General features: G+C 47.4%; 1 protein-coding gene across 2 annotated transcripts in view; it reads right to left on the bottom strand.

The window, feature by feature from the left end:
* Positions 1 to 12126, bottom strand: part of MOB1A (MOB kinase activator 1A) — a 28054-nt gene extending 15928 nt beyond the window's left edge. Inside the window, exons 1-2 of one of the 2 annotated variants that reach the window (XR_016229278.1) lie at positions 11815 to 12061; positions 6574 to 6740 (exon numbers count right to left, since the gene is read on the bottom strand). Coding sequence is in view for 1 of the 2 variants with exons in the window: in XM_002709733.6 (XP_002709779.1) it covers positions 6574 to 6740; positions 11815 to 11828 (181 nt within the window). In the remaining variant the exon portion in view is untranslated. Of the gene's footprint in view, positions 1 to 6573; positions 6741 to 11814 lie in introns of both variants that reach the window. The other variant, XM_002709733.6, reaches the window with a different exon arrangement.
* Between the last annotated feature and the right edge of the window lie 10165 nt (positions 12127 to 22291).

Genomic DNA, 22291 nt, shown 5'->3' with positions numbered 1-22291 from the left:
CCACCTGCAGCACCGGCACCCTGGGTTCTAGTCCTGGTTGGGGCGCTGGATTCTGTCCCAGTTGCTCCTCTTCCAGGCCAGCTCTCTGCTATGGCCCAGGAAGGCAGTGGAGGATGGCCCAAGTGCTTGGGTCCCTGCACCCACATGGGAGACCGGGAGGAAGCACCCGGCTCCTGGCTTCGGATCAGTGCAGCACCGGCTAGGGGAGTGAACCAACAGAAGGAAGTCCTTTCCCTCTGTCTCTGTCTCTAACTCTCTCTCTGTCTCTTTTTATTTTTATTATTATTTTTTTTTTTGCCAGGCAGAGTTAGACAGTGAGAGAAAGAAGAGAGAGTTATAGACAGTTAAAGAGAGAAAGGTTTCCTTCCGTTGGTTCACTCCCCTAATGGCTGCCACAGCAGGCGCTGTGCCAATCCAAAGCCAGGAGCCAGGTGCTTCTCCTGGTCTCCCATGTGGGTGCAGGGACCCAAGCACTTGGGCCATCCTCCACTGCCTTCCCGGGCCACAGCAGGGAGCTGGACTGGAAGAGGAGCAGCTGGGACTAGTACCCAGCACCCCAACTGGGACTAGAACCTGGGGTACCGGTGCCGCAGGCGGAAGATTAGCCAAGTGAGCCATGGTGCCGGTCCTCTCCCTGTCTGTCTGTTCTGTCTCTAACTCTGCCTGCAAAAAAAAAAAAAAAAAAAAAAAAAAAAGTAACAAATTTTTAGGGGCCAGCACTGTGGTGGAGTAAGTTGGGCCACTGCCATATGGGTGCCAGTGCATGTGGTTCATGGCCCAAGTGTCAGGCCCCTGCCACCTATATAGGAGACCAAGAAGCTCCTGGCTTCATCCTGGCCCAGTCCTGGCTGTTGTGGCCATTTGAGGAGTGAACCAGCAGATGGGAAGAGCTCTCTTTGTATCCCTGACTTTCAAATAAACTTAAAAAAAAAAAGAAAAAAGAAAAAATTTTTTAAAAATGTGACTACCAGAAAACTTACAATTCTATATATAGCTCACATTCAATTTCTATCAAACTGTATTGATTAAAGTAATGATTATGAATAGCCAATTTAAAAAAAGACACAAAAAGACAACTAAAGAAGTGGATGTTAGCAGCTGAGATGCCTGCATTTCATATCAGAGAGTCTGGGTTTGAGTCCCAGTTCTGCTTCTGATCCAGCTTTCTTTTAATGCACACTCTGGTAGGCAGATGATGGCTCAAATACTTGGGTCCCTGCCACCCACTTGGGCAATCCAAAGTGAGTTTTAGGTCTAGCTCTAGTTGTTGAAGGCATTCGGAGAGTGAACCAAGGGTAGAAAGATCCTTCTCCCTCTGTATCTCTTTCAAATAAATTTTTTAAAAAAAGGAAAAAATTTTAAAAAAAAATACAACATAGACACAAAAGAGAATATACCACTTACATTTAAAAAACAAAACAAAAAAAAAAACAAAAAAGCTAGAGACAATAAAAATCTCCAGCATGTTAATTGTAGTTATTAACAAACTGGTTTTAAATTTTATATGGAGAAACCAAAAACCCAAAGTAGCTACCTAACATTGAATGAAGAACTAAGTTGGTAGAACTAATACTACTCAATTTCAAGATTTACTCTAAAGCTACAGTAATCAAGATAGTATAATACTGGTGAAAGAACAAACTGATCAATAGAAGAGAATAATAAGCCCATAAACAGACCCACATAAATACAGTCAACTGATCTTGGACAAAGAAGCAAAGGAAATCTGAGGCAGACAGTCTTTTCAACAAATGGTGCTGGAACAACTGATATCTCCCTAGAAAAAAAAAAAAAAACAACTCAAAATGGATCACAGACCTAAATGTAGAATGTAAAAGTATAAACAGTGGGTTAAACTGCTGTCTGCAGTGCCTACATCCCATATAGGCACTGGTTCAAGTCTTGGCTGCTCCACTTCCAACCCAGCTCCCTACTAATGTGCCTGGGAAAGCAGCAGAAGATGGCCCAAGTCCTTGGCCCCTGCACTCACGTGAGAGACCCGGAAGAAGCTCCTGGCTTCAGCCTAGCCCAGCCCTGGCTGATGTGGCTATTTCAGGAGTGAACCAGCAGATGGATGATTGCTTTCTCCCTCCTCTCTCTGTAACTCTTTCAAATAAATAATCTTAAAAAAAATTTACATGACCTCGGGTTTGGCAATGACTTTGATACATCAACAAAGGCCTAATTCATAAAAAATATTGATAAGCTGAACTTTATTAATATACAGTTTTCTGTTCTGCAAAAGACATGTCAAGAGAAAAAAAACTATATGCTGAGAGTAAATATTTTATAGATTTTATTTATATGAAAGATAGAGTTACAGAGAGAGGTAGAGACAGAGAGAGGTCTTCCATCCACTGGTTCACTCCTCAATTGGCCGCAACGGCTGGCGCTGTGCCGATCCGAAGCCAGGAGCCGGGTGCTTCCTCCTAGTCTCCCATGCGGGTGCAGGGACCCAAGTACTTGGGCCATCCTCCACTGCCTTCCAGGGCCACAGCAGAGAGCTGGACTGGAAGCGGAGCAAACGGGACAGAATCCGGCACCCCAACCGGGACTAGAACCCAAGGTGCCGGCGCCACAGGCGGAGGATTAGCCAAGTGAGCCATGGCACCAGCCTAGATATTTTTCAAAAGAGGAAATCCAAATGGCCAACAGACACATGAAAAAATGCTCAGGATCACTAGCCATCAGGGAAATGCAAATCCAAACCACAATGAGGTTTCACCTCATCCCAGTTAAAATGGACTTCATACAGAAATCAATAAACAACAAATGCTGGCAAGGATGTGGGGAAAAGGTACCCTAATCCACTGTTGGTGGGAACGTAAATTGGTAAAGCCACTATGGAAGACAGTATGGAGATACCTCAGAAATCTGAATATAGACCTACCATATGACCCAGCCATCCCACTCCTGGGAGTTTAATCAAGGGAAATGAAATCAGTATATCAAAGAGTTATCTGTAGGGTCCCGTGCTGTGGCATAGTGGATAAAGCCGCCACCTGCAGTGCTGGCATCCCATATGGGCACCAGTTCACATCCGGCTGCTCCACTTACAATCCAGCTCTCTGCTATGGTCTGGGATAGCAGTGGAAGATGGCCCAAGTCCTTGGGCCCCTGCACCCACGTAGGGGACCTGGAAGAAACTCGTGGCTCCTGGCTTTGCATCGGTGCAGCTCCACCTGTTGCAGCCAACTGGGGAGTAAACCAGCAGATGAAAGACTCTCTCTCTGTGTAACTCTGACTTTCAAATAAATAGACAAATCTTAAAAAAAAAGAGTTATCTGCACCCCCTTGTTTATTGCAGCTCAATTCACAATAGCTAAGACATGGAACCAACCCAAATGCTCATCAACTGAAGAAAGGATAAAGAAATTATGGGAGGGGATGGCACTGTGGCATAGTGGGTAAAGCCACTGCCTGCAGTATCGGCATCCCGTATTGGTGCCGGTTTGAGACCCAGCTGCTCCACTTCTGATCTCTGCTGTGGCCTGGGAAAGCAGTAGAAGATGGCCCAAGTCCTTCAGTCCCTGCACCTGCATGGGAAGACCTGGAAGAAGCTCCTGGTTCCTGGCTCCGGCCATTGTGGCCAATTGGGGAGTGAACCAGCAGATGGAAGACCTCTCTCTCTCTGCCTCTCCTCTCTCTCTGTAACTCTTTCAAATAAATAAATAAAAGTGGCTCACATGAGCCCTTTTTCGAGGGTTAAATGGCCATAGTAATGGTAAAGAACATTTTCATCATTGCATAAAGCTCTGGATCTAGCATTTATAGAAAACAAATGAAGGAACAGAACATGATCATGATGCCTTGGGGGACATAAACAGCAAAAATCCACTGGATGGAGCCGCCACTGTGGTGTAGAGGATAAAACTGCTGCCTGCAGTGCTGGCATCCCATATGGGCACCAGTTTGAGTCCTGGCTGCTCAACTTCTGATCCAGCTCTCTGTTATGGCCTGGGAAAGCAACAGAAGATGGCCCAAGTCCTTGGGCCCCTGCACCTGTGTGGGAGACGTGGAAGAAGCTCTTGGCTCCTGGCTCCTGGTTTTGGATCTGCCCAGCTCTAGCTGTTGTGGACATTTGGGGAGTGAACCAGAGATGGAAGATCTCTCTCAGTCTCTCCCTCTCTCTTTCAAATAAATAAAAAACAATGGGAGGGGCAGGCACTGTGGTGCAGTGGATTAAGCTGCTTACCTGCAGCCCACATTTCATACCAGAGTGCCTATTTGAGTCCTGGCTACTCTGCTTCTTATCCGGCTTCCTGCTAATGTGTGGGAAACCAGCAGATGATGATTCAAGTACTTGAGTCCCTGCCATCTTTGTGGGAGACCTAGATGGAGTACTTGGCTTCAACCTGACCCAACCCCATTGTTGTGGGAGATCTGTTGGTCTTTCCCTCTCTTCTCTGACTCTAAATATATTTTTAAAAGATTTATTTATTTATTTGAGAGGAGAGTTATAGACGGCGAGGTAGAGTCAGAGAGAGGTCTTCTCTCCACTGGTTCACTCTTCAAATGGCAGCAATGGCCAAAGCTGGGCTGATTGGAAGCCAGGAGCTTCTTCCAGGTCTCCCACATGGGTGCAGGGGCCCAAGCACTTGTGGCATTATCCACTGCTTTCCCAGGCCACAGCAAGGAGCTGCATCATAAGAGGAGCAGTCGGGAAAAGAACCAGCACATATATGGGCTGCCAGCACTGCAGGTGGAGGCTTAACCTACCACACCACATCGTCAGCCCCTCTAAATATTTAAAAAAGAAAAGATCACAGATTTTGTCTTTTAAAAGATACTAATTGATTTACAGATTAAATAATGTGTCAGAAATTTGCTTCAAAATAATCAAGTTGGGATACAGAAGCAGCACAATTGGTCACAAATTGATACTGGCTGAAAGAGGATGACAGATACTGGGGAATTCACTGTACTAGTTTGTCTACTTTTACATTTATAATTTTCCACTAAAAAGTTTTAAAATCTCCTAGAACATCTGAAATTTCTTTTTTTTTTAAAGATTTATTTCTTTTTTACTTGAGAGTCAGAGTTACACAGAGGAGAGGCAGAGAAAGAGAGAAAGAGAGAAAGAGAGAAAGAGAGAAAGAGAGAGAGAGAGAGGTCTTACATTTGATGGTTCACTCCCCAATTGGCCACAACATCTGGAACTGCGCCGATCCAAAGCCAGGAGTCAGGAGCTTCTTCCAGGTCTCCCATGCAGGTGCCCAAGGACTTGGGCCATCTTCTACTGCTTTCCCAGGCCACAGCAGAGAGCTGGATTGGAAGTGGTGCAGCCAGGACTAGAACCGGTGCCCATATGGGATGCCGGCGGTTTAGGCCAGGGCATTAACCCACTGCGCCACAGCGCCGGCCCCCGGACATCTGAAATTTCTAACAGAGTTAAATTTTATCACCCAGAACCAGTCTCATCTCAGAAATGAGAGATGGGGCCAGCACTGTGGTGTAGTGGGTAAAACCACCACCTGCAGCGCCAGCATCCCATATGGGTGCCGGTTCGAGTCCCGGCTACTCCACTTCCAATTGCGCTCTCAGCTATGGCCTGGGAAAACAGCAGAAGATGGCCTAAGTGAGAGACCTGGAAGAAGCTACAGGCTCCTGATCGGACAGTTCCAGCCACTGCGCCCATTTGGGGAGTGAACCTGCAGATGAAAGACCTCTCTTTCTGTTTCTCTGCCTCTGTAACTCTGCCTTTCAAATAAATAAATAAACAAACCTGGAAAAAAAAGAAAGAAAGAAGAAATGAGAGACTCACATTGAAATCTCTAGCAGGACTGTGCCATGCCCTGCCCTTGTTCTCTTGGACTCAGCACTTTCAGCCCACTATTCCTCCCTTTTCTCTCAGGTTCTCAACCTCCTTCTGACTTCGCAAGTCACGACAATCAACCATATAAACTACATCTGACTTTTCTGATGAATAGGCCAATGAGTGCAGCTGGCCTTAGGGGCAAAAGAATGCAAATGGATTTTGTATTTGTCAATCTCTCAGATGACTTTACTCTGCAGACTCGTCTCCTCAGAAACTTCTAACCCATAGGACTCACCATTTCTCCTCAGGTCTCTCTACTCAGCACAAGTTACTACCAAATATTCTGAAGAGAACATTATTAGATTTATTTGTATTTATGTGTTTTTTTACAGATAATCTGCTGTATTACAATAATTATACTTGTAAAAGAAAATTAACAAAAAGATTTTGGCAAAATCTTTTATAAACCAACTGTATGTCATGAAAAACTTAATGTTGGGGTCAGCTCTATGGTACAGTGGGTTAAGCAGCTGCTAGCAATGCAGGTTTCCCTTATCAGACCAGGAGTCTCAGCTGCTCCACTTCTGATACAGTTTTCTGCCAATGTGCCTGCAAAGGAAGCAGAGGATGGCCCATGTACTTGGGCCCCTACAACCCACATGGGAGACCAGGATGGACTTTCTACCTCCTGGCTTCAGCCTGGACCAGATCTGGCCATTGAGAGTGAACCCGTAGTTGGAAGATGGATCTCTCTGTAGTTCTGGCTTTCAAATAAATAAATAAATCTTAAAAAAAACAAAAAAACAAAAACTTACTGTTAACAGCAATCCATTCATTGAGGTCCTCCCCCTCTGGCAACATAACAGCTTGTCTCAGATTCCCACTTCCCAGAGTTGCTTCCGCATGCTTCAAGAGTTCATACTGATGAGACCCTTCTGGGATATTCTTCTTTGGTTTGAATGTCTTAGAAGAACGGCTGCTGCTGTTAGGTTAAAAGTAAAAGCATATGAGTTTTTAGGATTACACCAAAATAACATTACTTTAGGCATAGAAATTGCTCCCCACAAAATGCCAGAATTGGAGAGGGAAAGTGGAAGAATAATGATCACAATAAAAGAATGTTCCATGTATGTTTTTCCTACAACACATGAAAGCAAGTTTAGCAACACAATTCCACAAATAAGGCAACTTTACTATGTCCTGTTAACAAATTCGGTGTAAAACACACTTTAACCAAAGAAAAAAACTTAGAGTCTACACTTTGATCTACCACTCACTATGACTGCCTAAGAAATTTATCCTTTTAATCTCAATTTCTACCTATAAGAAATGGTATAGGGAAGGGAGGCAGGCTTAAGGTTCTCATAGTTCAAAAACATCCAGTTTTCTATATCAAAATATTTGGAATGTCAATAAAGCGAACCACAGTAAAATAACTACTACTAACATTGTGAAGTTTTTAGCGGGGAAAATATATGAGACAGACATAATTATTTAGGATGGGAGGCTAATTTTTATTCCCGAATTACACCATCCATAAGGTCTTCCCAAAATCCAGAAACCTTAAAGAAAAAAAGACTGATTCCAAATCATAACACAGCAAAGAAATAAGTAACAAAAAAAGTACTTGTAACATATATTACAAAGGATTAGCTGGTTATTAAAGGACTTCAGCAACTTAGTAAAAATATAAGGAACTCTTAGAAAAGTAAGCTAATGAGCCAGCGCCGCGGCTCACTAGGCTAATCCTCTGCCTTGCGGCGCCGGCACACTGGGTTCTAGTCCCAGTCGGGGCGCCGGATTCTGTCCTGGTTGCCCCTCTTCCAGGCCAGCTCTCTGCTATGGCCTGGGAAGGCAGTGGAGGATGGCCCAAGTGCTTGGGCCCTGCACCCCATGGGAGACCAGGAGAAGCACCTGGCTCCTGCCTTCGGATCAGTGCGGGCCGCGGCGGCCATTGGAGGGTGAACCAACGGCAAAGGAAGACCTTTCTCTCTGTCTCTCTCACTGTCCACTCTGCCTGTCAAAAAAAAAAAAAAAAAAGTGAGCTAATGAAATGAATAGCAATTCAGAAGTGCTACAGTCAACAAAGATGTGAAAAACTGTTCAACAAGGCCGGCGCCGTGGCTCAATAGGCTAATCCTCCACCTTGCGGCGCCGGCACACCGGGTTCTAGTCCCGGTTGGGGTGCCGGATTCTGTCTCGGTTGCCCCTCTTCCAGGCCAGCTCTCTGCTATGGCCAGGGAGTGCAGTGGAGGATGGCCCAGGTGCTTGGGCCCTGCACCCCATGGGAGACCAGGAAAAGCACCTGGCTCCTGGCTCCTGCCAGGATCAGCGCGGTGCGCCGGCTGCAGCGGTGGCCATTGGAGGGTGAACCAACGGCAAAGGAAGACCTTTCTCTCTGTCTCTCTCTCTCACTGTCCACTCTGCCTGTCAAAAAAAAAAAAAAAAAAACTGTTCAACTGAAGAAAGATATATTTTACCCTAATCTGAATGTCGAAGATTACATTATTAACTGAACTAAGGTATAGAGACATTAGTACTCTGATACACTCTCAGTGGAAGTATAAAGCCATATAACATATTGGTAGAACAATATGGCAGCATCTGCTAACACCAACAACCCCTCCATCTATCCTCCATTCCACTTCTCAGTATCTCTCCTAAAGAGGTTAAAAAAAGCTAGAAATAATCCTAAAGTTTATCAGTAGAGAAGTAACTTACTTAACATACAAAGTCTGTAATATTGCAGACTCAGACTTATTAAGGATAAAATACACATATTCATATGTAAAGATCTCAAAACATAAACACACTCAGAACCAAATGAACAGCAACAGCCCATTTTGTAAAAGACAGAAAGAACACAACAAACTAATGATTACCCTAGGAAGGGAAGGAACAGAACTGTAGCTATTACTTTACCTGAGTACCATGACTTTTAAATAAGACTGATTGAAGTAAAAATTATGAAAACACTAAAAATCAAATGTGAAAGTTTTTAATATGATAAAGAACTACATTTAACAGGGAAGTAACAAATTAAAAAGAATGGACCTTCAGAAATAGCAGTAACGGGTAGGCACATGGCACAGCAGGTTAAAGCTGTTGCTTGGGATACCCAAATCCCATCTACAGTGCTGGTTCCAGTCCTGACTACTCTGCTTCTGATCCAGCTTCCTGCTAACACACGTGGGAAGCAGCAGATGATGGCTCAAGTACGTTAGTTCCTGCCATCCAGGTGGGAAAACCAGATGGAGTTCCTGCCGCTTTGCTTCAGCCTGGATCAGCCCTGGCTGTTGCAGCCACTCGTGGAGTGAACCAGCAGATGGAAGATTTCTCTGTCAAGCTGCTGTTCAAATAAATAAATCGTAAAAGGGGGTGGGGGGGAGCTGTGACTGGCAAGAAACTAAATATGGAAAACTATGAAGTATGAAGTGATTTGTCAAGATTCAGTGTGGTCTTCATGTAGGTTAAGATTTTTGGGGCCCACACGGTGATGCAGTGGATTAAGTAATACGGGGACCAGTTCAAGTCCCAGCTGCTCCACTTCCAATCCAGCTCCCTGCTAATGCACCTAGGAAAACAGCAGAGGATGGTCCAAATCCTTGGAACCCTACCCTACGCGGGAGACCTAGAAGAAGCTCCTAGCTTTGGCCTGGCCCAGCCCTGGCTGTTGTGGACATCTGGGGAGTGAACCAGCAGATGGAAGACCTCTCCCTTTCTCTCCTCTCTCTGTAACTGTGTCTTTTAAGTAAATAAACAAACTTTAAAGAAAAAAAAATTTTTTGTGCTTCAAATGACAACATAAAGATAGTGAAAACAACCCACAAAATGCAGGAAACTATTTGCAGATCATGGATTTGATAATGGACTTGTATCCTGAATGTATAGAAGTCTTATAAATGAAAAAGACAACTCAGTTTAAAAACAGGTGAAGGATCTGAAGAGACCTTACTCCGAAGAAGATAAACAAATGGCCAATAAGCAAGGGAAAAGACGCTCAGCATTAGTCATCACGGAAATGCAAAGCAAAATGAGAAGATGCCACTTCATGCTGACTTAAGATGGCTGTAATAAAAAAGTCAGACAATTAGGTGCTAGAGTGGATGTGGGGAAATTGGAACCACCACACAGTGCAGGTGGAGATGCAAAATGGTGCTGCACTTTGAAAAAGTTTGGCAGTTTTCAAAAGATCAAAAACAGTTACCATACAAATCAGCAATTCTACTCCTTGGTGTCTGAGGATACCCATGCATGAATACATGAGATCCTTCACACAAATGTCAAGTCTCATTTTTGGGTTCAAAAAGCAACTGAGGGGGCCGGCACTGTGGTGTAACAGGTAAAGCTGCCGCCTGCAGTGCCGGCATCTCATATGGGTGCTGGTTCAAGTCCCAGCTGCTCCACTTCCAATCCAGTTCTTTGCTATGGCCTGGGAAAGCAGAAGGTGCCCAAGTCTTCGGCTCCTGCACCCGCATGGGAGACCTGGAAGAAGCTCCTGGCTTTGAATTGGCACAGCTCCTGCAGTTGTGGCCAGTTGGGGTGTGACCCAGCTAATGGAAGACCTCTCTCTCTGTCTCTCCTTCTCTCTCTGTGTAACCCTTTCAAATATATAAATAAATCTTAAAAAAAAAAAAAAAAAAAAAAGCAACTGAGCACTCGAGCATCCACAAACTAAAAACCACTAACTAAACATCAGCTCAGTGGCCGGGGCTGTGGCACAGTGGGTCAACGCCCTGGCCTGAAGCGCCGGCATCCCTTGTGAACGCACGTTTGAGACCTGAGACCCGGCTGCTCCACTTCCAATCCAGCTCTCTGCTACAGCCTGGGAAAGCAGTAGAGGATGGCCCAAGTCCTTGGGCCTCTGCACCGGCGTGGGAGACCTGGAGGATGCTCCTGGCTCCTGATCAGTGCAGCCCCAGCCGTTGCGGCCAGTTGGGGAGTAATCCAGCAGATGGAAGACCTCTCTCTCTCTGCCTCTTTCTCTGTGTAACTCTTTCAAATAAATAAATAAATAAATCTTAAAAAAAAAATAAACATCAGCTCATAAGCTTTCCACACTACTCTGGTGGAAATCTCTAATTAAATCTAAACCTTATAGGCTTTTTAACATGGTAATCGTACTTTGGAGACTATATATACCCTTAAGAAAATAACCCGAAGGAGAGAAAAATCGGAGGGGGGGGGGGAACCCCACCGGGACGGCAAAGGCATTTTCGGTAGCGCTATAACAGCACAATATTGGACAGAATTCGAAATTTCCAAAATAAAGGAGTAAACAAAATGTGGATATGAATTACTTAATTTAATAAAAGTGTAAGGCACGCTATGTCCATAATCAAAACTGGGTATTTATTCAGTCGTGCACCACACATGTAAGCGATACACAAGGCAGAGGAAGCCACTGGAATAATAAACATGATGCCAGAGCTATGCTTCTCAAACCTTAAGCATCTAAGGACAGTTAATTCGCAAGCTTTTCCACTGAAGCCTCATTTGGGGCCAGGCGTTCTCTCCATAACTGGATTCCACAGACGAGAGACATTAGCCAACTTAAAGCCACAGAACCAGAACAGGAGAAGGCTCCGCGGCCAGCCCAGGTCAGCTCCAAGCTCCTCAAACACGTTTTGCCCGGCGCGGCAGTCTTCCGCGGGGGCCATTTAATACCGGCCATTACAAAACCCGACAAACCGTGGAGTAAAAGGCTAAGTCAGCAGCGGGTCACGACCGCTACAGCATCCAGATCAGCGACGCCGGGCGCCCGCGCCGGGGCCGCGCTCCGCCCCCGGGGGCGTCGGGGCGGAAAAGTTTGCAGGCGCTGCCGGCCTCGGGGCCTCGCTAGTCCCCAGCCTCCGCGCCCGGCTTCCTGCGCCTCGACCTTCAGCTCCCTCCGTCTCCGCCCACCTCCCCGCCTCCGCAGCGGACCAGGGCAGCGGGAAAGCCAACGCCAGCCACCTGCCCCTGCCCCTGCCCCAGGGCCCAGCCCTCGCCTCGGGCGCCTCCGCCGCCCTCCCTGACCTCGGCCCTCAGCGGGCCCGCGGCCCGGCCTCACTCACAAGAGGAAGCTCATCTTCGGTCGCCAGAGGGGAGGGGAGGGGCCGCTGGCCCCCGCCCCGGTCAGTCCTCGGAGCCGGCTCCGGCAGCGCGAGGGAGCCGACGGTGCTCAGCTCGCGGACAGCGGAAGCAGGGCCGCGGTTGCTCCGAGCCGGTTCGAGCCGCTGCAATCCCTGGAAACCGCGGCGCCTACCTCGCCTGCCTCCCCCACCTCACAGACCCGAAATGCGGAACCAGCCAAGTCTCGCGAGCTGAGGCTTGCGCCCGCCCCGCGAAATAAAACTTGACGCGCCCCTTCTCGCCCCGCCCCTCTCGGAGCTCGGCCAATGAGCGTTCTGCAGGCCGGGAGGCGAGCTGAGGCGAGGGGGTCCGCCGGAAGGAAGAGGGGCCACCCGCGCCGGTCAAGCCTTGTTCCGCTGGGCTCCGCTCCTGCTTCCCAGGTGGCAGGGGGCCCCTATGAGCGTTGTGCGCCCCTGCAATGTTTTTTTTTTTTATGTATTTAATTTTAAATTGAGATAGATACATATAGTCTAAAATTCACTCTTTGGAAAGCGGCTTTTTCCTATGTATTCATAGAGTTGTCCAGTCACCACTGTTATCTAATTCTGGAACGTTCCCATGACCCCATTAGCACTGGGTAATTCGTTTCTTTCTCTGGACCGCTATTCTTTCTAGTTCTACCGACTTGCCTAAGCTGCACGTTTCCTGTGCGTGGAATCGTATGAGAGGGCTGTAGTCCTTACTGACTCGCTTCCTTCGCCTAGCACAATGTCTTACCCAGGCTGCAGCATGTATCAGGACCTCATTTGTTCCTTGGATGATGGGTTTTTGGGTTGCTTTCACCTCTCGGTTTTTGGAATAACGCTGCTGTGCTGAGCTATGTGTGGATGAGTGAGTCGTGACTACCAGATGACACTGGTGGAGTAGAGGAGGAAGAGGAAGACCGTGGAGGCTTGAGGCACAGCAAATGGCTGACTGAGCAGGATGCCCTGTGTGAGGAGCATGCGTTGCAATGCTGGGCCTCTCCCCGCCTATTCACCTTGTTCCTGATTTCATTCATGCGTCGCCGGTCACATTGGGTCAACGATGTTGCTTTATTAACGTTGTCATTTTGTTGGCATTTAAGTTATACATGTATGATCTGATAAAGCTATACAGAAATGATAGACACGTAGACTTTCATAAAACTGTATATTTTAATAATGTTGGTTGTAAGTATTTCCACACTATCATAAGAAAGGAATTCATACACACACACACACACACCCTTTTGAGGATATGAAAGCCCAGCCATTTATTAGTAAAACCTTTCTGGACGGGTAGATTTAGGTAGAGTGGCAGGGGGGGTTAGGATTAGAAGATTGTAGGTGAGTATTTGCCCAAGGTGTCAATGTCGTCTACTTAGGAATCAAAGATTAGATCTCCTAGTAAGAGAGACAATGTTCATTACTGCAGGGCAGTTGGTCTCCCCACCCGATTTCACAGGTAGGGGCTACACAAAGATTGGGGAAGTTTCAGTCCCTTCTTGACTCAGCAGGCCAGAGGGATCACCGCACACCATCTGGTCACAGCAGGTGTGGGAAACAGAAGCCAAGCGACACATTTTAAAGCTGCCAGTTAGTCACCCTCTCTTCTGAAACTCTCCCCACCCGCAGTCACCCAGTTCCGCTTCTGAGCTCCTTGGGGCAGGATTTGCTACCCTGCATTTTCGCTTTGTGTAAGTAGTGGTGCCATCATTTGCAAAGCTCCTGCTCTCCGCTGACAACTTCACCCGCGTCCAGCCGGTGGCTTGTTTCCACTGTGGACGGGTGGGTTCCTGCCCTCCCACGTGGTTAGTACTCGGGTGCTTGTGGTTTAGCCCTTGTCACAAGTGGGTGAAGAAGTGAGTTGCTGAGATGTCCCTGCCCAGTGTCTCTGGACTCGGGTCACAAGCTGTGAAAGAGAAGTCCCAGTTTTTCAGACACTGAAGTCTCACTTGGCATAAAGTCACGCGAGAGTTTCCACTTGGAAAGTGGTTTTAGGGGCAGGTGGTTCGGGTGTCCACACTCACATCTTAGAGCCTGGGTTCTATTCCTAGTTCTGGCTCCTGATCCCAACTTCCCACCAATGTAGACCCTTGGGAGGCAGCAGTGATGGCTCAACTAATTGGGTTTCTGCCACCGGATTAAACTCCTGGCTCCCACCTTTGGCCCAGCTGAGCCCAGCTGTTGCAGGTACCTGGGGAGTGAACCAGAATCTGGGAGCGCTCTTTCTACCTCTACCTCAGATGTCTAAAGCCCAAAATCAGACCTCTGTGTCAGCCATATACATTGGGGAATAAAATGTATAGCCTTGACCTTCCAGGAGTTTATATTCATTTGGAGAAGATAATTAATGATTACATCAATAGATGATGTACAATTACAAACTGTGGGTAAGTACTATGAGGAAATGCATGGAACTCATTAAGATTGTGTGACTGCCGGCTGTCTGACGCCTGCAATGCAATGCCATCATCCCATATCTGTTCAAGTGCCGGCTGCTCCACTTCCTATCCAGCTCCCTAATTCACCTGGGAAAGCAGCAGATGATGGCTCAAGTGCTTGGGCCCCTGCCACCTATGTGGGAGAACCAGGTGGAATTCCAGGCTCCTGGGTTTGTCCTGGCCCAGCCTTGGTCCTTGCAGTCATTTAGAGAGTGAAAAATCTCTTTCTCTCTGTCTCCCTCTCTCCCTGTCACAGTGCCTTTAAAAAAACAACAACAAACAAACAAACAAAAAAAAACACAGTGTGTCTGACAGGAGAGACCTAAAAAAGACTAGAGTTTCAGAGAGCTCAGTTAAGCCAAGTCCTCAGGAGACAAATTTGCCATGTGAGAGAGAGAAGTGGTCTGCATAGAAAATAGCATATGCGAAGCTTCGAAGCCGGTGAGCGTTTGTGGTGATCAAGAAACTGAAAGAAGCCAATGAGATGAAAGACGCCAATGTGGTAGGCAAACGGGGAAAGTAAAGGAGGTGAAGCCAGCCGTCAAGAACCTTCGAAGCAGGGTGAGCAGCTGTGAACAGATCTTCAGGAGCTGTGTGGCACCAACTCCTGCATAAAAAGTGAAGACAGTTAAGAAGTTACTATAGTTGTCTGGGCAGGAGAGGAAGTTGACCTGCACTGGGTCAATGCAGAGAGGTAGAGGGAAGTGAGACATACTACGAGCAGCCAACAGCTGATTGTCCCCATGGGCTGAGATGGAAAAGACAAGTCTGGAAGGAAATGCAGCTTTTGGGCACAGAACATTAGTCTGTTCTGAATGCATTAACTCTGAAATGTCAGATAGACAGGTACCCACAGGTCAGGAACTCAATAAAGAGACCCAAGTGGAGATGAACTGGCGAGTTAACAACATAGAGGTTTACAGCCATGACAGTGGTTAAGACAGCTGAGGGCAGGGTGGAGAGTAAAAGAGGCTAAGACAGAGACTCGGAACCCTGATATATACATATTTTATTTTACTATTTTTCCCCTGTAATTATGATAGTGTATTTTTGGGGCGGGGAGATTATTTTTTAAAGATTTATTTATTTACTTGAGAGGCGGAGTTACAGACAGAGGGAGAGACAGGTCTTCCATGTGGGGAGCAACTCGGACTAGACTAAGTTACTGGAATTAAGACTTATTCTATGCATCTGCTCTCCCACAATATGGCGCTGGGAGAGGAGTAAACAACTTCTACACAGCTGCCTCCAGTTCGACCGATAACCTGCAGGAGCTGATCCTGCTCCTGATTGGAGGAGAGCAGCGTACTCGGCGTGTGGGTAGCAGAGTTGGGATTGGTCGAAGAGGACTATAAAGGAGGAGAGAGACAACACGCACAAGGAACATCTAAGGGGAACATCCGGATAACATCTGAGCAGCCCCCCGAGAGAGCCGGCCGGCGGTGTGCCGCTCCCCCACGGAAGTGGGGAAAGTGGCAGGGGGAGCCGCCCTTCCACGGGGGTGGAAGGATCGGCAGCCAACCCGGGAAGGACCAGCAGCAAACCCGGGAAGGGCCGAGCAGACAAAAGAACAGCGCAGGGTCCTGTGCCGTTCCTCCGCGGATGAGGGAGCGACACTTCCATTGCTGGTTCATTCCTCAAATGGCCACAGCAGCTGGAGCTGAGCTCATCTGAAGCCAGAAACCAGGAGCTTCCTCTGGGTCTCCTATGTGGGTACAGGGGCCCAAGCACTTGGGCCATCTACTGCTTTCCTAGGCTACCAGGAGGGCTCTAGTTCAGAAGTGGAGCAGCTGGGACTCGAACTAGCATCCATATGGGATGCTGTCACCGCAGGTGGATGCTTAACATACAGCGCCGGCCATGGAGCTCTGATATTTAAAGGCCATGTAGAGAAGAAACTTGCAAAGCAGTGTGAGAAGGAGCAGTCAGAGAAGTAGGTGCCAAACAAGGAGGGAGTGTTAATGATATAGGCAGGCAGACAGGATAAAATGGATTCGATTGTTGGGGCACGTGGCCTTCGTTTCGGGCCACCCGCGCTCTCTCGTTCTCTCCATCTTTGCTGCTCCTGCTAAGCTGCTTGTGGCTGCTCATAACTAACTGCTCACTGCACCTGGCTCCTCGCCTGCTCTCTGCTTGTTGCATCCACTCGTCAGCTAAAGCAGAATATTACAAAGACCAGTGACAGTCACACATTTTTATTGCAAATGAGAGGCAAGGGCTGCCGACTGATTGGGATCAACACTCCTTACCAGAATGCAGCCCCCAACAGCGAGTTACACAGTTTTTTATAAGTATTCTGTTCACTAGGGCTCACAATCTCCAAACCCTGGTATGTGGTGAACAATAAAAAATCCAGAATATGGTTGTAAGATAACAGTTAACAATAACAAACCCAGGAACAATAATAAATCCAAGATATGGTTGTAAGATAACAGTGCAGGGTGCATTTCTGTCAAGTTAATTCCTTGGAATTTGGGCCCACATAGTTTCACAAGATACACCCGTAGCCTTTAGCAAGCAAAGCTGATACGTACAGAAGCAAGAGATCTGCAATTAGCTTTTAGCTATACTCACTCCACTCTGATTTTGACTCTACACCCCAACTTAATTTCCGGACTTTTCTTTCTCCTTTAAAGCCTTCACTCCCTGATACATTTCTCTCACTAAATAAAAGGCTTAGAAAACTGACCTGACCATGCTGCCTGGTCTATTTGAGCCACTAGGCAGAATTCTCTGAATTCGTGGCAAGAACTCACACAGCTTATTAATTTCAGAAATATGGATAAGCAGATCGGCTTCATTATAAAGGCAAAAATCTGTTTAAGAAGAGAGCAGATCAGCTCTACCGAATGACCTTGAGTGTCCTGGTGAAGATGTGAACTGGAGGACACAAACTATCCATGTGGTTGTTACAGGTGAAACCGCAGCGGGACGGCGGCAGAGAAACCGTTATTACCTCAGATCTTTGTCTCACATGGACGACAAGCGAGAGATTTACGAGCAAGATTTATTAGAGTCAAAGACCTCCACCCAGAGCAGCACGGAGGGGAGCTCCAAGAGGAAAAGACCCGAAGGGCCGGTGGTGCTGGGGTTTTTAAGAACAATTTGGGGGAAGAAAAAAAAACTTGACATTCGGTTACAAGGAAGGGACAAAACCCATGGAAAGACCTGATTTACAGTCCCGTCTGGCTGGCTCCTGATAAAACCCATCCCGAAGGGTGGGATGGGTAACTGTTTCCACAGTAAACTGTGAGCTCAAGAGGGTGGAATCACCACTCTTTTTTGCTTTTCTCGTAGTAAAATTGGAAACTTTCAAGGAGTAGGCAGGCAGTTTTGATTTTGCAAAAGACAGCCCCTGGGGGAAAGCAAGCACTCTGCACCCCTGATTGCCTGGTAACCCGCCTGACTCCTCACAGGGTGACCTTGGGAAGGGCTTCTGACTGTTCTCCTGTTCAGGCTCTCCACAGCCTCCGTCAGTGCTGTCAGGCTGGAGCCGGTTTGGCAGGAGCAGATGAACTGGTGAAAACCCACCAGGCCAGGTGCCATCCTGTGTCTATCTCTGCAGAGCCTCCCCCTGAGGTGTAGTGACAACAGATGACCATAATAACAGGTGTAGATCTATTGCCTCTATTGGGATTTTCTTGTTTTCTTTTTGTTTCTCCTTGCAGCCTCCTCCCATCCCCTCTCTCAGAAACCCAGCCCCATCCCCTACCTTATTGTTAGTTTCAGAAATGGACTCTTGCACTGTTGACTTCTTTCCTTTTCTCTTAAAGAGTGTCAATTTGTAAAGTCAACAACAGGAGTCACCGTGCACTTACTCCTCATGTAGGATCTCTGTCCTTAATGTGTTGTACAATGTGACTTAATGCTATAACTAGGACTCAAACAGTACCTTACACTTTGTGTTTCTGTGTGGGTGCAAACTGTTGAAATCTTTACTTAATATATACTAAATTGATCTTCTGTATATAAAGATAATTGAAAATGAATCTTGATGTGAATGGAATGGGAGAGGGAGCGGGAGATGGGAGGGTTGCGGGTGGGAGGGAAGTTATGGGGGGGGGAGCCACTGTAATCCATAAGCTGTACTTTGGAAATTTATATTTGTTAAATAAAAGTTAAAAAAAAAACTAATGTTTTGGTGTCTTAAAAAAGGAAGGAAGTGGATTTGAAAATTACATTTGCCATTTACTAGCCTGAGATCCTAGGGAGGTTGCTAACCTATGTCTCAATGAGGATAATAGTAGTATCCTTCTTTATAGGATTATTGTGATGATTAAATCAGTTATTAAGCATAAAACACCAGGGCCGGCACTGTGGCATAGCGGGTATAACTGCTGCCTGCCGTACTGGCATCCCATATGGGTGCTGGTTCAAGTTCCAGCTGCTCCACTTCTGATCCAGATCTCTGCTGTGGCCTGGGAAAGCAGTAGAAGATGGCCCAAGTCCTTGGGCCCCTGCACCCATGTGGGAGACCCGGAGGAGGCTCCTGGCTCCTGCCTTCGGATCAGTGCAGCTCTGGCCGTTGTGGCCAGTTGGGGAGTAAAGCAGAGGATGGAAGACCTTTATCTCTCTCTCCTTTCTCTGTGTAACTTTGACTTTCAAATAAATAAAATAAATCTTTTTTTAAAAAAGCATAACACACTTATCACAATGACTCTCACATGGTAAATGCTCCCTGTTAGTTACATTTTTCTTTGCAACAAATAATTTCCCCCAGTATTATTGCCGCCTTTAGAATGTTGAATGTAAATTCAAGATGAATAAAAAATGTGTAGAATGGTTTTCATGATAAAATACAACTCGTAATTTGTTTGTGATTAATAGTAAGGAGATCATATGCAGAAGCATGCCAAGCTGGCATCTAAGCATTGAGATTAAGGATGACAATCAGTGTTTGGGGCCAGCGCTGTGGCGCAGCGGGTTAAAGCTCCAGCCCGCAACGCCAGCATCCCATATGGTCGACAGTTCGGGTCACAGCTGCTCCACTTCCAATCTAGCTCTCTGCTAGGGCCTGGGAGAGCAGTAGAAGATGGCCCAAGCCCTTGGCCCCTGCACCCACGTGGGAGATCCGGAAGAAGCTCCTGGCTTCAGATCAGCTCAGCTCTGGCTGTTGCAGTCATTTGGGGAGTGAACCAGCAGAATGGAAGACCTCTCTCTCTCTCTGTAACTTTGTCTTTCCAAAAAAAGGATGACAATCAGTGTTTTCCACAACAGCTTTTTGATGCTTCTGTCAATCATTTATTCATTTATCTTTAAACTCTTTGGTAAAACAGCATCTCTTTTATTTAAAACAACCACCACAGATATTTGTAAATGCTAAATATTTAACAAGAGCTTTTTTAAAAAATATCTTATTTATTTTATTTGAGATGTAGTGTTACAAAGAGTGAGAGGGAGAGACAGAGAGAGAGGTCTTCCTTCCATTCACTCCCCAATTGGCAGCAACCATGGGAGCTGGGCCGATCTGAAGCCAGGAACCAGGAGCTCCCACATGGGTGCAGGGGCCCAAGCACTTGGGCCATCTTCTACTGCTTTCCCAGGCCACAGCAGAGAGCTGGATCAGAAGAGGAGGAGCCGGGACTAGAATCGGTGCCCATATGGGATGCCAATGCCACAGGTGGAGGATTAACCTATTGTGCCACGGCGCCAGCCCTTAATAAGAGTTCTTTTTAGAAAGCATACCAAAAGAAAGAGGAGGAAGAAGAAGAAAAGGAAGGAAGATGAGGCCGTCCAGTGGGGCTGAGGGTCCGGGGATCTCTCAGACAGAGGCAGAATGTCCTTTACAAGCAGGCTGCCAGCTGTGGCTGGAAAGCCTGTCTCCAGGCCAACTGGTGTCTCCCCCACTAACAGCGTCTTGTGCTGCATGTGTGACCTTGCAGCTTTAACTCACACCTTCAGGGTGGGTGCCAGCTTTCACCCATAGCGGCAGCGGAAGGGGCCGAGCCCCGGGGGAGAGGGGACCTGTTCTAGGAGGCCCTAGCTGTCTTGTTTGACCTTGCGGTTTTAAACCATGCCTTCAACTGAGTTGCAATCTTCCACCCAGAGCTAGCCAAGGAGGGGGCTAAGCCCCTATGGAGACAGACAGTCTCTAGGAGCCCCCACTATCTCCATGAGCCCCAAGCCAATCAACATACTTATGTGAAGCCCCCTGTCCTGTGGACACCCCCAGTAGGATAACCCGATGAACAGCCTTAAAAACCCGGGCCCTTCCTCAAAGCCAGTGTCCCACATGGGCACTCCGCCTGCTCTCCTCCTGGACCAGACACTCTCTCTGTCGCTTGCCAATCGAATAAAAGTTTCCGCCTCTTTGCAAATTGTTTCTGGGCTTTTTATTTCTACCCTAAGCTAAGGAAAAGAACCCACGGGACTCGCTTCGGCAACTGGTAACAGAAAAGTTAGGTTGGTTGGAGGGCGAGGGAGGCAAGCAGGGAGGGATGGAGGGGAGGAAAGGAAGGCTTGTTAGAGCGGAACCTTCAGGAAGCACTGTTTCCTCAAGTGTTCCGTGGCCTTGGCAGGGGTTCCTTGTGCTGCACCCTGGCCAACGCGTTCTGCCAAACACCCTGTCTTTAGTCACAATGCGATCATGTAAGCAAATGTACAGTACTTGCTGTTAGAGAGAAAGGGACATTGTGTCTGTGACTTACATTCAAATGGTTCAGAAACAAATAACAATACACACTTGTAGGCATGAGTTTCCTAGGGCTACCCTGACGAGACACCGCGGGCCGTGTGGATTAAACAGAGATTCATTTCCTCACTGTGCTGGAGGCTGAAGTACCAGGTCAAGGTGCTAGCGGGATTGGTTTCTCGAGTCCCTGTCCTTGGCGTGCTTTCTGTGTCATGACCTTTCTCTGTATCCTTTTTAATATCCTTTATAATAAACTGATTACAAGTGTTTTCCTGGTTTCCACCAGCCATCACATCCAATGTAAGCGAACTCAAGGAGACTATGTGTGCCTTGATTTATAGACCATTGATTAGAGGTGTAGGTGACATCTTTGTGATTGGCATCCAAAGGAGGGGGCAGCCTTGTGGGACTGAGACCTTAAGCAGTGGGATGTGATGCTATCTCCAGGTGGCCCCGTTGGAATTGTCTGGGGGAGAATTGCGTGGTGGGGGAGCGTGTGGGTAGGGAGTAGACAATTTTGTCCTCTTATAAGCATTTGTGTGTACGTGTTCCTGTTTAATTCTTGTCACAAGTCCATGAAGTAAGTGCTGTTATCATCACCATCTCACAGCCCAGGGTCAGAGAACCGGGAAGTGGAAGAGCAGCGGCTGGACTCAGACCTGCAGGAGAGCCCGTGTGTTAATATGAGCCGCCATCCATTGGCTCTCATGGGATCAGCGCCATCTTTTCTAACCCAGCAGTGCTGTGAGGTAGCTATTACACCCCCAGCTTGAGAGGCATGAACAGACTCAGAGAGACTTGGCCATCTGCCCAAGCTGGATGAGGCAGGCTTCACCCTGGCTTACAAGTCAGCGTCTCTAACCCGGACATCAGGAGGGATTGGGACCTCACAGGCCCAATAACTTACACATGCAAATGGCTGGGAGCGAGCAGCTGGGCAGAGGAGGCCACAGAGTTGGCAGCTAAACTGTGAGGGCATTCTATATTTGGAAAGAGCCATTCTATATTTGGAGGGAGCCACAAAGCTGTGAACTGCAGCTCATCCCATGACTGGTAGAAATGCTGTGGTGAATGACTTACCCCAAGAATCAAGGGCGCCTTTGGGGCCGGAGCTGTGGCGTAGTGGGTAAGGCTGCTGCTTGCAGTTCCGGCATCCCACATGGGCACCAGTTTGAGTCCCGGCTGCTCCACTTCCGATCCAGCTCTCTGCTATGGCCTGGGAAAGCAGTGGAAGATGGCACAAGTGCTTGAGCCCCTGCACTCATGTGGGAGACCCGGAAGAAGCTCCTGGCTCCTGGCTTCGGATCAGCACAGCTCAGGCTGTTGTGGTCATCTGGGGAGTGAACCAGCGGATGGAAGACCTTTCTCCCTCTGCCTCTCAAAT

Source organism: Oryctolagus cuniculus, chromosome 2, assembly GCF_051225735.1.
Source record: "Oryctolagus cuniculus isolate XC-2025 breed Fujian yellow rabbit chromosome 2, ASM5122573v1, whole genome shotgun sequence".
Lineage (NCBI taxonomy): Eukaryota > Metazoa > Chordata > Mammalia > Lagomorpha > Leporidae > Oryctolagus > Oryctolagus cuniculus.
This window is presented reverse-complemented; position numbering and strand designations above follow the sequence as displayed.